General features: G+C 45.6%; 1 protein-coding gene across 1 annotated transcript; it reads left to right on the top strand.

The window, feature by feature from the left end:
- Positions 1–5,766: 5,766 nt before the first annotated feature.
- On the top strand, positions 5,767–13,894 carry LOC107283702 (pituitary homeobox 2). The gene is made up of 3 exons (XM_015811637.1): positions 5,767–5,994; positions 11,085–11,299; positions 13,309–13,894. Exons 1-3 carry the CDS (start codon positions 5,907–5,909, stop codon positions 13,816–13,818), a joined length of 813 nt encoding a protein of 270 aa, XP_015667123.1. The 5' UTR covers positions 5,767–5,906; the 3' UTR covers positions 13,819–13,894.

Below are 13,894 nucleotides of genomic sequence, written 5' to 3'. Positions count from 1 at the left end.
CCCTGTCCAAGGAGGAACCTATATTCTCTGATGGAACCAAGATGGCAGGAAGAGCCAGCACTAAGATAGTCTCAAGATGCAGCTGGATCTCGGCAGACTCGAACACTGGACTCTATCCAGCAAAATGAAATTTAATGTGGAGAAAAGCAAGGTTTTACACTTAGGCAAGATTCACTAAAAGTACAAGTACAGATTAGGTGAAACCTGACTCAGTAACAGTAACTGCGAGAGGGATTTTGGAATCCTAGTGGACAATTGCTCAAATATGAGCCAGCCGTGTGTGGCAGCAACCAAAGAAAGCCAATGTAATCCTAGGCTGCATTAACAGAGGGATAGAACCCAGATCATGTGAAGTATTAGTACTGCTTTATAAAACCTTAGTAAGACCATATCTGGAATACTGCATGCACCTTTGGTCACTAAGTTATAAAAAAAAAAGATGTTGACATTTTGAAAAGAGTTTAGAGAAGAGCAATAAAGATGATTAGGGGCCTGGTGACTAAAACATACAAAGAACAGTTGCAGGAATTGGGTATGTCTGTGAAGAGAAGGACCAGGGGAGACATGACAGCAGTGTTCCAATATTTGAGGGGTGGTCACAGAGAGGAAGGGGTTCAACCTATTTTCCAAAGCACCTGAAGGCCAGACAAGGAATAACGGGTGGAAACTGATCAAGGAGAGATTTGACCTCGAAATGAGGAGAAATTTTCTGACAGAAGTTGCCTTCAGAAGTTGTGGGAGCTTCATCACTGGAAGCTTTCAGGAAGAGTCTGGACTGCCATCTGTCAGAAATGGTGTAGGGCAGGGGTCCCCAACCCCCGGTCCGTGGTCCAGTACCGGGCCACGGCATGCCAGCAACCGGGCCACACAAACAAGCAAAGCCCCATCCGCAGGATGCAGGCAGCCCACAAAACCACACACCCTCCGGTCCGCGGAAAAAGCTCTCTCCACATAACTGGTCCTGGTGCCCAAAAGGTTGGGGACCTCTGGTGTAGGGTCTCCTGCTTGGCAGGGGGTTGGATTAGATGACCTACAAGGTCCCTTCCAACTCTTTCATTTTATTCTGTTCTAAGCAAGGTGTGAGAGGAACTGCTCTTTCCTCTTCTGTAGCACTCAGGATTCATTGTTGTGTCTATTCATGGATAGTCCATTTTGACCGGCAACTAATATCCACTGGCAGCCTTATGCTCCATAGCCCTACTTAAGCATCCTAAATCCTACATCAGTTGCAGAGATCAAAGATGAAAAGTTTGGCCCTTCGTCCACGCCTTTGCCACCCTCCGTTGGTTGAATCCCAACTGTCAGCATCAGTAAACCCTTTTCTTCTTATCAAGAGCGATGAGGATATCAACAAAGCCTGAACGCAGTTTCCTACTCTCCCGGCTAAGATTATCACATGCGGGTGAATTGGTCCCATCTGTTTCTAAAGCCATCTCTAACACCTTGTCATCTCCTCGGGCTGAATCCACAGCTGGACTAAGCCCATCTTAAGAGCGGCCAGAATGGCAAATAAAAAGGGTATGCAAGCTCTTGAGGGCTTCAAGAGAATTCATGATGTGGCAGAAATTAAGGGATGGGGATGTTGGAAAAAAAATCCTGGATCTGCATCTACCTGGGTTTTCCACAGAACACATGGAACATAGAATAATAGAGTTGGAAGGGACCTTGGAGGTCTTCTAGTCCAACCCCCTGCTCAAGCAGGAGACCCTATACCATTTCAGATGAATGATCGTCCCGTCTCTTCATAAAAGCCTCCAGTGATGGAGCACCCTCAACATCTGGGGGCAACTTCTGTTCCACTAGTTAATTGTTCTCACTCTCAGGAAGTTTTTCCTTAGTTATAGGTTGCTTCTCTCTTGGCTTCCATCATTGTTTCTCATCCTGCCTTGTGGTGCTTTGGAAAATACACTTTGAACCCCCTCATCTTTGTAGGAGCTCCTCAGATATTGGAAGACTGCTATCTTTGAGTTCTTCTACGCTCTGACTGGTGTCAGCTTTCACGGTGTCCAGCCACCGTGATCTTTGGCAGCCTTTGGTTTCCTTTGACCGCTCTCTCTTCCGAACATCATTGCTTTCTCCAGTGAATTCCCCCGCGTGACGTGACTGAAATAAATGAGACACAGTTTTGTGATTTTGCCTTCCAGTGACGTGTCTGGTGTTATGCGCTCCCGCACTTGCTCGTTGGTCACCTTTGCTGTCCAAGGAATACGCAGGAGCCTTCTCCAGCACCTCAGCTCAAAGGGGTCAATTTTCTTCCCATCTTGCTTTTTTAAATACTTACTAATTATTTCATCGTTTTTCTTTTCTATTGCATAGAACAAAATGGAGAGTTACCACCTGTTTTGGAGCTCTGAAGGAACCCATCTGAGATGTATGGAAAAATGTTTATAACATTCAATTATAGGTCATCGGTTCTGCACGCAGAAACCTCCTTTAAAACATTTCTTTGTAAAGGATGGGGGGGGGAGAGAGGATGAGGGGGGCTACCCCCTTGAATTTCAGAGCTGGAGCCATTTTGGCCAAAGAGTAAAATGTTTCCCAGCGGGATGGCTCCTCAGCTGTTTCCATTTGTCCCCGGATCCTAGCTTGTCTAACTCAGCCTCAGCACAGCTGTTGGTAGATGGGGGGGGTGCAGACCAGGGCAGAGGGGGGGGGGAGCCTTCACGTAGGGTAAAAGCCAGAGCAATAAAGAAAACAATGCATGGAAATGGCACTAGGCCATCAAAGCTGAAGGACACGTGGAACATAGAACGTAGAATACGTAGGCCTCTCTCCTGCTCTTAAGAAGAAGCTAAAACTAAACAATTTGTCTCTCTCTGTGTGTGTATGTGTTGAAGGGGAGATAGCAAAAAAAAAAAGGGGTGGGGGGAGAAAACTTACATAATTTTTTTTAAAAAATGCACACATAGTATGCACATTTAGAATACAAAAAATTACAAATGATTGGTCAAAGCAGAGTTCCAAAGTTGGCAAAGACTTTATGTGTCCTTGCTTCATCTCCATATCCTTCTTAACTTGGCTGATGACTTGGCGAATTGCTTGGCAACCTTGCCAACACCTGTGATAAGTTTACCTTCATAAAGGAGAATATTTGCAGCTCAGGGTTGACATGAGGGGGTCCTTGGTGCTCTCTGGGCTTGCTTGTAGAACCCCTCATGAGTTTACATATTGGCCATCCGTTGCCTGGGAGTTGGCGGTTCTTGCCTCACTGCTATAAAAGTAAACTTTCCTTCCAGTCAAGATGAGTTCCTGATGACTTCCCAGACACAGTCATGTAGATTTCTTTGCAGCAAGACAAAAGACCTAGAAGAAGACCTCCAAGGTCCCTTCTAGCTCTATTGTAAGGTTTCCTGGTGGTCTTTCCTCGCAATGTTGCTGTCAGCCCTTCAAGGTAGGCCAGGTGGAAAAAACAGACTCCACAGGAAATACTGGAACTCTACTGTATTGATAGAGAATATAGGAACAGAATCTCGAAAGCCTAACAGCGTTTTCACCTTTCCTCCCCATTCTACCTTCCACAGTCCAGGGGAAGTCACACCTTAGGTTTCTTTCCAACGTCTTCTTCCTCTCTCAGGCTTCGGTCTTGTTTTGCTCACTGCCCTTGCATACCCTCTCCAAGGTCATCCCTGTGGTCCTCTGCAGCTAACTAGTTCAGATGCTACTCGGGTTTTGGAGATGTTTGTGTTTAGCGTGCACATTCCCTGGTCTCCTTGAAACAAAGTCCCAACAAGTCCTCTGAACAGCTGTAATGACCACAGGCATATTCACACCTCACCACCTCTTCTTCTTCTCCTCCAGAAATGGTCTCCACATAAAACACGTGGAAAGTTCTCAGAAGACTGCAGCTGCCCGGAGTGAAGAACAGGATTTCCCGAGTGGCTGGCAGCCTGTCTGGGAGATGGGAAAAGCAGACCTGAAGCGTGCCTTGGCTTCTTCGATCCCTCTGCCGAAAGGAAACTCGGAAACCTGACCTTCTCCTCGGGATGGCTTCGGAGCAGCCACTCCATCCCATCTTTCAAGGCCTAATTAGCCAGCCAGAGTGCTGGCGTCTCCCACCTGTCCCTCCAGCCATCCGTCAGCCGGCAGTCCGGAATGCTCCGCCTGGACTAAAGCAGCCTGAGAAGCTTCCTGAGCATCCCACGGCTCCCCCACGAGCCAAATGTCTGTGGAGATTCCCCGTCATCCAGGTCACGGTGGTCCCAAGGGGCTTCTTCAAAAGGCGACGGGACTTTCTTGGTTGTTCCTTGAAGACATTTTGAGACGTGGAACGTCTTCAAAGAAAAAGAAAGAAAGCCCAGTTGCCTTTTGGAAAAGCACCCTCGGGAGACCCATGTAGCCATTTCTGAAATTTATCTCCTTCCAGTTTAATTTCACTTTTGCCTGCCTGGCCTTCAGGAACAGCTCTGAACTTCTAGAAGGCCATCCTTCAGATTCTTAAGAGAGCTCTCATCTTTCACCGGGGTCTTCTTTTTCCAGGCTAAACATGTCCATCACCACCAAACATTCCTCCAAAGGTCTTCCTTCCAGAACCCTTAACATTCCTAGGTGAAGCTGAAGGTTTCAGGATCCTATCAGGGACCCGAGGTCTAGTCTTCCGAGCTTTCAGACGTGTGCTGGAGCCCATCCCCAGGGGACTTCTCTCTACCAGAATGTGTGCTTTGGGCTAGTCTTTGCGTAGTATTTAATGTGGTGCCTAGTTGGGTGTGGCTTAGATGTTTGTAAGTGGATGCCTCACTTGCTGTGAAGGATTCCCAAAGCTGAACTGCTCCAAGCGTTAGCCATCCATATCTCTCACAAATGAAGGCAAATATAGGTGTCTCAGGATGATGTTGCAGGATCCAATCTAGGTTGGAAAAGGTGATCACGTGATCCCAGGTTCTTGCAACTGTCCTAGGTACGTGCCAGTTGCCAAGCATCTGAATTTTGATCCTGTGGCCACGCAGATGCTGCCCCGGATCGTGCGAAAAACGGTCGTAAGTCGCGTTTTTTTCAATCATTTTGAATGGTTATTAAAGGAATGGTTGTAAGCTGGTTGTAAGGTGCTGGTGCTACCTCCACCGCTGCCCTGAGAGAATCCCAAAAGGAGGACTTCTCATTGGGATCCAGTAGTCTCCCAGTTCTGGATCAGGCAGGCTTCAGATCTGACCTCATAAGAAGAAAAATGTAACCCACCCCCACCCCCAAAAGCAACTGGTGCTGAAATATGCATTTTTAGCCTCGTCTCCGGAGCAGGCTGAACAAAACTGTGGCCTCACACAGCTGCCATCCTTCCATCCATCCCCACTTCAGTCCAACTTCCCCAGCCGGCTTGGGGAGAACCATGGCTGATTGGCACCTGGTTAGGCTGCACTCAGCTGTCCCTGATATTCGACACACAGACACTGGCGCGCACACACACATCTACACCCCTCCTTCCTGCCAAACCAAAAAACACACACATCGGCCCTGGGAAAGGGAAATAAACATGTGAGAGAAGGAGATGGGAGAGGGAAAAGGGAAAGAGAAGTCCTACAGCAAGAGCCAAAGGGGCCCTTAGGAAGTTGCCAGCCTCTTTGGTGGAGGGATCCCCTGCAGCCAGATCTTGATGCGGACCTGGTGGAGGAAAGCTGAGCTCTTGAAAAATGGTTGCGTGAAGAGGACCACCTCGCTGGGGATCTCAGAACTGAAAAAGAGCCTATCTAAACACGTCCTGAGAAAGTATTCTTTAGCTGGATCTTTTCTTCTTTTGTCAAGCTAGTTGCTCAAGATTACCGCCATATTATTTTTTCCTCCCTTTGAGCCTTTTCCATCAGTCCAACACAGGACTTTCTACCGGTCCTTCGCAACGTGCGGCACACACAGCAACCTTCTCCTGCTCCTCTACTCCAAACTGGAACGAGGGCTTCGTTTCTGCATCTTCGGGAATTATGTCCGCGTTGTTGGAAGCTTCGGATGGAAACGCAAAGGGGATACAACCAAAAACTCTCTCGGGAACATCCAGCATGGAAAGGAGCGGTAAGGCTTGGAATTTTGGAAAACTCAGGTTTGTTTGAGGATTTGCAAATAATTGACACGGGGAGGGACTATTTCTGAGGATCTTCAGATAGATAAACTATCATTTATTCATGGTAGGTCAAATCTGATTAAAGAGTCCATCACTTGCTTGAAAAGGGTCCCGTCTTCCATGGTGTAAGTCCAATGCATGACGCTGTCCCGGTGTTGCCTTGGGTCAAACAAGTTTAGCCCGTTCCTGGATCCCCTCATGCCTGGATCCCATCTTTCTGCAACTACAAAATTAACGTTGTCAAATGCAGATCAAAGGACAAATTCTTCCCTTCGCCCAGCAGAAGCTCAAATGTTTTTAGTTTTGGAGAATCAGAATCAGGCAGTGTTTTTATGGAGGAAAAGGAAGGCGAGTTCACAACAGTTTCAGAGTATATGAGGGAGCATTGTAGAGTTCCTCTTCAACACCAAAGGGATGAACGCATATTTATTTATTTATTTTATTTAACAGGATTTATATGCCGCCCTTCTCCCCATGGGACTCAGGGCGGCTCACAGCGTATTAAAACATCATACAAAAAAATTTCCCCTACTAAAAACCAATTAAAACCCAAATATTGGTAGCATACATATTAATTGCAAGATTTGAGCCGTTTTATCAGATCTCATAATTCCTACTTCCTTAGTGTCTGCAAAATTTCTAGGATGTTGTTTATTTCAGCTCAGCCCAAAACTGCCTGCTGTTCTTGAGCCCCGTTTTGATAATATTAAGGATTCAGCAGAAGACAAGTAATACATGTTATGCCATTTGGAGGAATGGGAAAAATTGCGTTATATTTACCTTCCGTGCATAATAGGTTCATTTTGCTATGTTTTGTTATTTTGTTGTTTGTTTAAAAAATATAGAACAACCAACAATTCTGCCTTGGTCTCTTTGGTGATGTCCCTCTATTTCTGCCACGCTCTCTGCTAATGAAAAGAACTTTAAAAAATGCAATTCCAGTTGCCAGCATATTGAATCTCCTTGATACGTGTGTTTAAAGAAGCTTTGCTGATAGTTCAATTGAAACAGTTCACTGAGCATCTTATAAAACAACTTCAACAACCAAGAAAGATAACTCAAATTTACACCCGGGAAAGCTGACTCCAAAAGGGAGGGAGGAAGAAAATGAGAAAATTGTTGAAAAGTAAAATTAAAATCTGACTGAAGAGAATATTTGCAACTCAGAGTTCAAATGAGGGGTCCTTGGTGTTCTGTGAGCTTGGTGATTTTCTTGAAGACGTTTCATTATCAAACTAGGTAACATCATCAATGCAATGTCTGGCTGGGATGAAAAGAGATAGGGAAAATTGGAACCAAGAGGAGTTGGTCTCTGCATAGTCATGGGGTTGCGTCTCATTCCCAAGCAACAGTCTGATGGTGTGGAATTTAATTGTTCTGCTATACATGTAGTCCTTGACTTACGATTGGTTGCTTAGTGACTGTTCAAAGTTACGACGGACTCCAAAAAGGAACTTCCATGGTCACATGTTGCATTTTGGCAACTGGCCTGCATTTACAGCTGTTTGCAGCATCCTATGGTCATGTGACTGTGATTTAGGATGTTTTTTTTTGCTAGAAACTGGTGTTTACTTCTGATTTCTGGCAAAAAAATCCCACCCATTGTGGAAAATGAGTTTGTTTGTTTGCAAAAAATGTCATAAAATTTGGCCTAAGTCAAGTACACTATTACTACCCGTGTGTCTCCCAAAATAAGATCGAGTCTTATATTAATTTTTGCTTCACAAGATGCATTAGGGCTTATTTTCTGGTTAAGTCTTATTTTTGGAGGAAATATGGTACTAAATGTATCCGTCTGGCTGACACTCTTAACTGGGGCTTATTTTGGGGATGGGCTTATATTACGAGTATCCTGAAAAATCACGCTAGGGCTTATTTTCGGGAAAACACGGTATATTATTACTACTGATTCAATTATATGATTCTTGGGGATTGCCCGGACAGGTTACTGCAGGTTTCTTGGCAAGGTTCAGAAATTATTTGCTGTTGGCTCCTTCCTAGGGTTGTGAGAAAGTGGCTGGCCATGGTCACCCAGCTGGCTTTGTAGAGTAATAGTGAGATGCAGTCAAGTCTTACTCCTGGAGAGTTATAACCAAACTTTAAAGCTGAACACGAGACTATGTATTTATCCTGGACAGAGGACAATTGTTGATTACAACTTTATTTCAATCAATGGAGGTCTTTTATAAAGGCAATGCATAATGCAAACAGCCCAGGAAGTGAGACGCCCTGAGTTCTACTCCCACCTGAGGGACAATGGCAGCTGGGTGATCATGGCCGGTCGTTTTCTCTTAGCCCTAGGAAGAAGGCAATGGCAAATCACTTCTGAATTCTTGCTGGACTTTGTCTAGGCCAGGGGTAGGCAACCTTGGCTCGTTTATGACTCATGGACTTCAACTCCCAGAATTCCTGAGCCAGTCCATGAGTCATAAAAGAGCCAAGGTTGCCTATCCCTGGTCTAGGCAATCTCCAAGAATCAGACACAATTGAATGGAAATTAAAAAAAGAAAAGAAACAGGTCCATCATTGTCCCGCCTTCTGCAACCTGGTATCTTCCAGGTGTGTTGGAACTGTGAGTCCCTGAATCCATAACCAGGAAATCTCTGGAGGGTGCCCAGGTGTGAGGAAGCTGAACTGAAGTGTGTGATCAACCCATGAAATTCTCATGCTTCAGGACACAGAAATGATTCTTCATGCAAATGCTTCCAAATATGACGACTGTGGGGATAAAGTATACCTTTCTTTGCACCTGAAAATCAAGGGAAGTTATAGTTCTGCTGTTTGTTATATTGATTAGACCAGGGGTTTCGTGCTGGCTGGGGAAATTTGGGAGTTGAAGTCCACAAGTCTTAAAAGTTGCCAAGTTTGGAGAGCCCTGGATTAGACCAGACCTTAACTACCACGTCCAATTCTGGACTCCACAATACAAAAAAAAAGATACCAAGGCACTGAAAAGAATACAGAACAGAGAGACTTGAAGGCTAAATTATATGAAGAATAGTTAAAGAAACTAGTTATGTTTAGCCTATAGAAGAGAAGGCTGGGGTGGGGGGACTTGGTAGGAGTCTTCCAGTACTTGAAGGACTGCCTCAGGGCAAAGAGGGTAGATTTGTTCTCCCCAGTTTCCCAGGATAGGTCAAGAACTGGTAAGTGGAAACTTTACAGAACAAGATCCAAAAAGAGGAATTTCCCGACCGTAAGAACAATCCACATTAGAACAGCATGCTTCCTGGAGTTGTGGCTGCTCCATCCCTGGAGGTTTCCAAGAAAAGGTGGACAACAAATAGTCTGTTATGCTCTGAGAATTCCTGTTCCGGGGTTGGACTGGGAAGGACATCTGCCTTTGCATTCTGCTCAAGAAACAGCTGCTCTACTCAAGCTGCTGAACAAGATGGACCTTTATTTACAATTTTCGGAACGGTTTTCCAACTGGGCTCCATGGCTATCAACAGGTTCTGGGAAGGAAAAGTCCATCCAGCAATGTGGGAGGCAATAGCAAGAATGAAAAGCTAGACCGTCATAAATATGAACCAGTTGCCAAGCAGCCGAATGTTGATCACGTGACCACAAGGATGCTGCAACGGTCATAAGTGTGAAAAACGGTCATAAGTTAGTGCCGTTGTAACTTTGAACGGTCACTAAACGAACTGTTGCAAGTTGAAGCCTACCTTATTTAATTTCCTAGTTATTCTTATGCCCTATTATGCTCCTAAGCACTGGGTTCTCATAAGAGGAAAGCAAGTAGCGTACACTTGGAGTCACCACACACACATTAGTCTGGAATAAATTGGGCTTGACAGACATTGCTTCTTGTGTTGTGGGACTGTAGTTGAATTAGGACAACACTGAAGAGCTCCTTTCATTGCACAAGGTGGCAGCTTAAGGATTTAAACAGGTTGGGGTTTTTAAAAAAAAAATAGAGGTGGGAGAATCACAAACAGCTCGGGGCTTCTAGTTGGCCAGTTATAACAGCCATCAGGGTGAAAAGCGAGGTGGGAGATCTGAACAGCATTATTTATTTGGAAGAATAATCTGCCCTTTATTTTTAAGGATATTGCATTTTCCTAGTTGGAAGCAAAATCGTTATATTTCTCAGAAGAACAGAAATGGATGCCTCCAGGGCATTTTCAGGTTTCCCAGGCGTTTTATGCACGTTCAGCTTTCATCATAACTCTTGCAAAGAGTTGTATTGCTATTCATTTTAGTTAGTGTATTGCTGTTACGGGCAGAGCAGCACAATCAAAAGTGTCAGGAGCAAGGCTCAAAAGTCTTGTTAGACATGAACTAACACCGGCTTTGAGGTGTCAATTCTCATCATCCCTCACCAGGACAGCCCTTTGCTAGTGCTTCGCCTGCTTATAACACATGGGTTTCTCAAGCGGAATAAAGCTGGCAAGGACGTGCTGTGGACATGGGTGTACGTGGAGGACAACAAGGTTAAGAGGGTGGCTGGGTGCGTGCAACTGAGGCCGCCCTCTTGACCTTTTGGATCCCCAGCTACTCTAATAGGGATTGTGGCTTCCCCTCACCCGATTTCTCCAACAGAAGACCATGTTGCTAGCAGAAAACCACCAGTGAGTCCAAAATTTGTGTTTGATTTGGCTACATATGGAGCGGTGGGATTCAGCCGGTTCGCACCGGTTCGGTAGAACCAGTAGCTAATTTTTGTTCGGAGAACTGGCTGAAGGCACACTGCTTCAAGGAGTCCATTCTAGGCCTCGGAGGCCTGGAGGAGGCCTCCCCAGCCTAGAACGGCCTGCTGGAAGCGCGTGGATGCCACTTCCAGAAGTCCTGCATCCAATAAGAGAACCGGTTGTTCAGATATTTGAATCCCACCGCTGTACACATGTTTACATTTACATCTTTGTGTTTTTCTAAACCCTATTTTATTTTTATTTCATTTTTCTCACTCTGCGTTGTCGTTCAGAATGGTTAAGGACCAAAATAAATAGTCTGACTTTGACTCCAGAGAGTCAAAGATCAGGCAGTTCTGATGTCCAGGGCCTGCGTCAAGGTATTCTTCTTTCCCCTTTCTCTTCAGGAGAAAATGGCGAGACCTCCCGGTGTAAATCTTCTGATTCCAGCGGTGAAGAGGAAGCAAGCACGGGCCAAAAGAAGCCTCGTAGGCAGAGGACCCATTTCACCAGCCAGCAGCTGCAGGAGCTGGAGGCTACTTTCCAGAGAAATCGCTACCCGGACATGAGCACAAGGGAAGAGATAGCAGGCTGGACCAACCTGACGGAGCCGAGGATAAGGGTGAGGATCCCCCATAGGAAGAGGAGATGGGGTGAACAAGGGATACGGTTCCTCAAATTAGCTCAGCCACACTAGTGATAATGATGTGCCATGCAGTGGCTGTGCAGATCTGGAGATTGCGGAAACAAAACAACCACTTCATAAACGCATGGCACAACATAGGAGAACAAACCCATCAGGACTAGATTCAGCAGTCCATCTGCATTTAAAAGACAAAGACAGCAAAGTCCACATTTTGGACAGAGAGGACTGCTGGTTTGAAAGAGGGGTCAAAGAGGCCATCTAGGTCAAGAGTGAATAGCCCAATCTCAACAGAGGGGGGAGGGATCCAACATCATCTCTCTCCAGTCTATAACACAGTCCTTTCAGCAGTCCCAAGAAGGCTCCACAGCCATTTGCACCACTCAGGTGACCCTGAGGACACAGGTAAACCTCCAGGTGGTCTCAAAAACTCTCTAAAAGAATGCAAATATCCAGCTGTCTGCAAGGAGTATAAACCCTTCCATTCCCCACCATCCAGTCAGAGCTGAAGACGCTTCTTGGATGAGAAGTGTTTTCAAAGAAAACCAAGAAAGTCCAGTTGCCTCTTGAAAAAAACACCTTTGGGATGTTCTATGGAGTTAATTTCTTGGTCTGGTCTACCTAGTAGGTTTGAAACTTTCTCACACTTCTGCTCTGAGACACCTCTTTCGCAGTGCAATTTTTTCTTCCTCTGCTTTTCCAAGGTCTGTTACACATTCCAAACACAGTTGTGTTAAGTCTACACTCTGGTTGGAAATTAAGGGGAGGGGGCATTTAGCGACAGTGCATCTGGAAGACAGCAGAAAGGGAAAGATGGGAATGAAAACTTGTGTAAATCATAGCAAAATGATGGGGTGATATGTCTGAGTTGAGGTTTGCAGGCTGGCTTAAGTAATGTTGCTGCAACACTCTGAGTTTCTTTTCTGTTAAAACACAGAATCCTATGATTGTTCACGCATTCCTCTATGAAAGCATGGAGAATGGTACAAACTGAAAGCATTCATAGATGCATTTTGCAAATGTAAGTAAATTTATGTGTCCCAGGATAGTGTTGCAGGATCCAATCTGAGTCAGATTTATTCTTCCAACCCTTCAGATTCCTGTTGGAGCCCATCCTCAGGGTACTTCTCTCTCTAGAATGTGAGCACTAGGCTGTTCTACATGTTGTATTTCTACGGTGCCTGGTGGTGTGGGCTTTTAGTTGTTAATTACGGTGTTGATGGCCAGCTATTAAGTCATTAATTCTTAAGTCTCTATCATGGTTCAGTCCAAGCTGGGAATAAACAACATGGTGATTGCTTTAGAAAGAAAGTTGCAGTTTATTGAAGAGGAGAGCCAGACAGAAAGATGGCTCTGGAAGAAAAAAAAAGTGAGCACATGTAGGGAGTGGGTTTTTATACCCTCTGGAGCCTTTTGTTTGGAGTTGTTCCTGTGGCATGAACTTTGACCTGAGTCTGAGTGTGCCTTTCTGGTATTCTAATGGTGGTGGGTTAATCCTATGTGTCCCAAGGGTCATATCCTGCTTCCCTGGAGCTGTGGCTGATGACTCTTAGATTTTTGGTGTTGGTTCTAGGGATCTTTCTTCCTAATCCCAGTTTCCTGACTCCAATCTTTCTGACAAGATTATCTGTATTTCTATAGAGCTGGTTTCTGCTTGGGAGAGGGAGACTTGGGGCTATTAAGAAAAAAACTGGGCATGCTTTTCTGCCTCTTTAAGATCCTTTGAGGAAATACATTTTTCTGCCCTTTTAATATTTCCTTCTCTGGGGGCTGACTTCCCACAGCAGTTTCCCAGCGACCAAGACCAGTAGCTCTTGAAAGTCTTCCGTGAATAGTTCTTGTTCTCTTTTAAAAGAGGTCCAGAACAATACATGGAGGACCATCACTGTCGCGTGGCAACAGTTTAACCCAACTAGTTTTGGAATTGTTCCTCAACCTTGCCTAAGTGAGTACTTTTTTGTCTCCCGACCTGTTTCTTTTCTTTCCAGGTGTGGTTCAAGAACCGAAGAGCCAAGTGGCGGAAAAAGGAACGTCACCAGCAGCAGACAGATCTTTGCAAAGGAGCCTTTGGATCCCAGCTTAATGGTTTGACCGGAAACCCTTATGACGACCTTTACCCCACCTACGCCTATAACACCTGGACTCCCAAGGGGCTACACAGCAGCCCGATCCATGGCAAAGGCTTCCAGCTCTTCAACTCCATTAACCTCAATTCTTTTGCACCCCAGAATGTGTTCCCGGCAGCTGCAGGAGCTTCTCTATCTGGAGTCCCATCTCTGGAAAACTTCAACAGCCTGGCAAGTCCTCCTGGGCACTCGGGTTCAATGTACGCGCCTGGCGCCCCTTCGCCCTACATGTACAGGGACCCCTGCAACCCAAGCCTGGCTGGACTGAGACTCAGAGCAAAACAGCCCCAATCTGCTCTCAATTATGGCGCTCCACAAAACACGGGCATCGGCCCCGGCTCCAGCCAGTATCATCTGGACAGGCCAGTCTGACCCTCGGCTGTAGGTCAAAAGATGGTCAGAATTTGTACCCCATTAAGAATCTTGCCAGTGGCCTCCATAAAAATAA

The sequence above is a fragment of the Protobothrops mucrosquamatus genome, unplaced genomic scaffold (genome assembly GCF_001527695.2).
Source record: "Protobothrops mucrosquamatus isolate PMUCROS unplaced genomic scaffold, P.Mucros_1.0 scaffold_50, whole genome shotgun sequence".
NCBI classification, from domain to species: domain Eukaryota; kingdom Metazoa; phylum Chordata; class Lepidosauria; order Squamata; family Viperidae; genus Protobothrops; species Protobothrops mucrosquamatus.
Note: the sequence above shows the minus strand (reverse complement) of the source record. Positions and strands in the feature narration are given on the sequence as shown.

What these genes read in the sequence shown, in the direction of transcription:
- LOC107283702 (XM_015811637.1), top strand. Translation starts at nt 5,907, where the DNA reads ATGTCCGCGTTGTTGGAAGCTTCGGATGGAAACGCAAAGGGGATACAA. An exon ending in ATCCAGCATGGAAAGGAGCG is followed by an intron (nt 5,995 to 11,084) that starts GTAAGGCTTGGA and finishes CTTTCTCTTCAG; the next exon opens with GAGAAAATGGCGAGACCTCC. An exon ending in TGACGGAGCCGAGGATAAGG is followed by an intron (nt 11,300 to 13,308) that starts GTGAGGATCCCC and finishes TTTTCTTTCCAG; the next exon opens with GTGTGGTTCAAGAACCGAAG.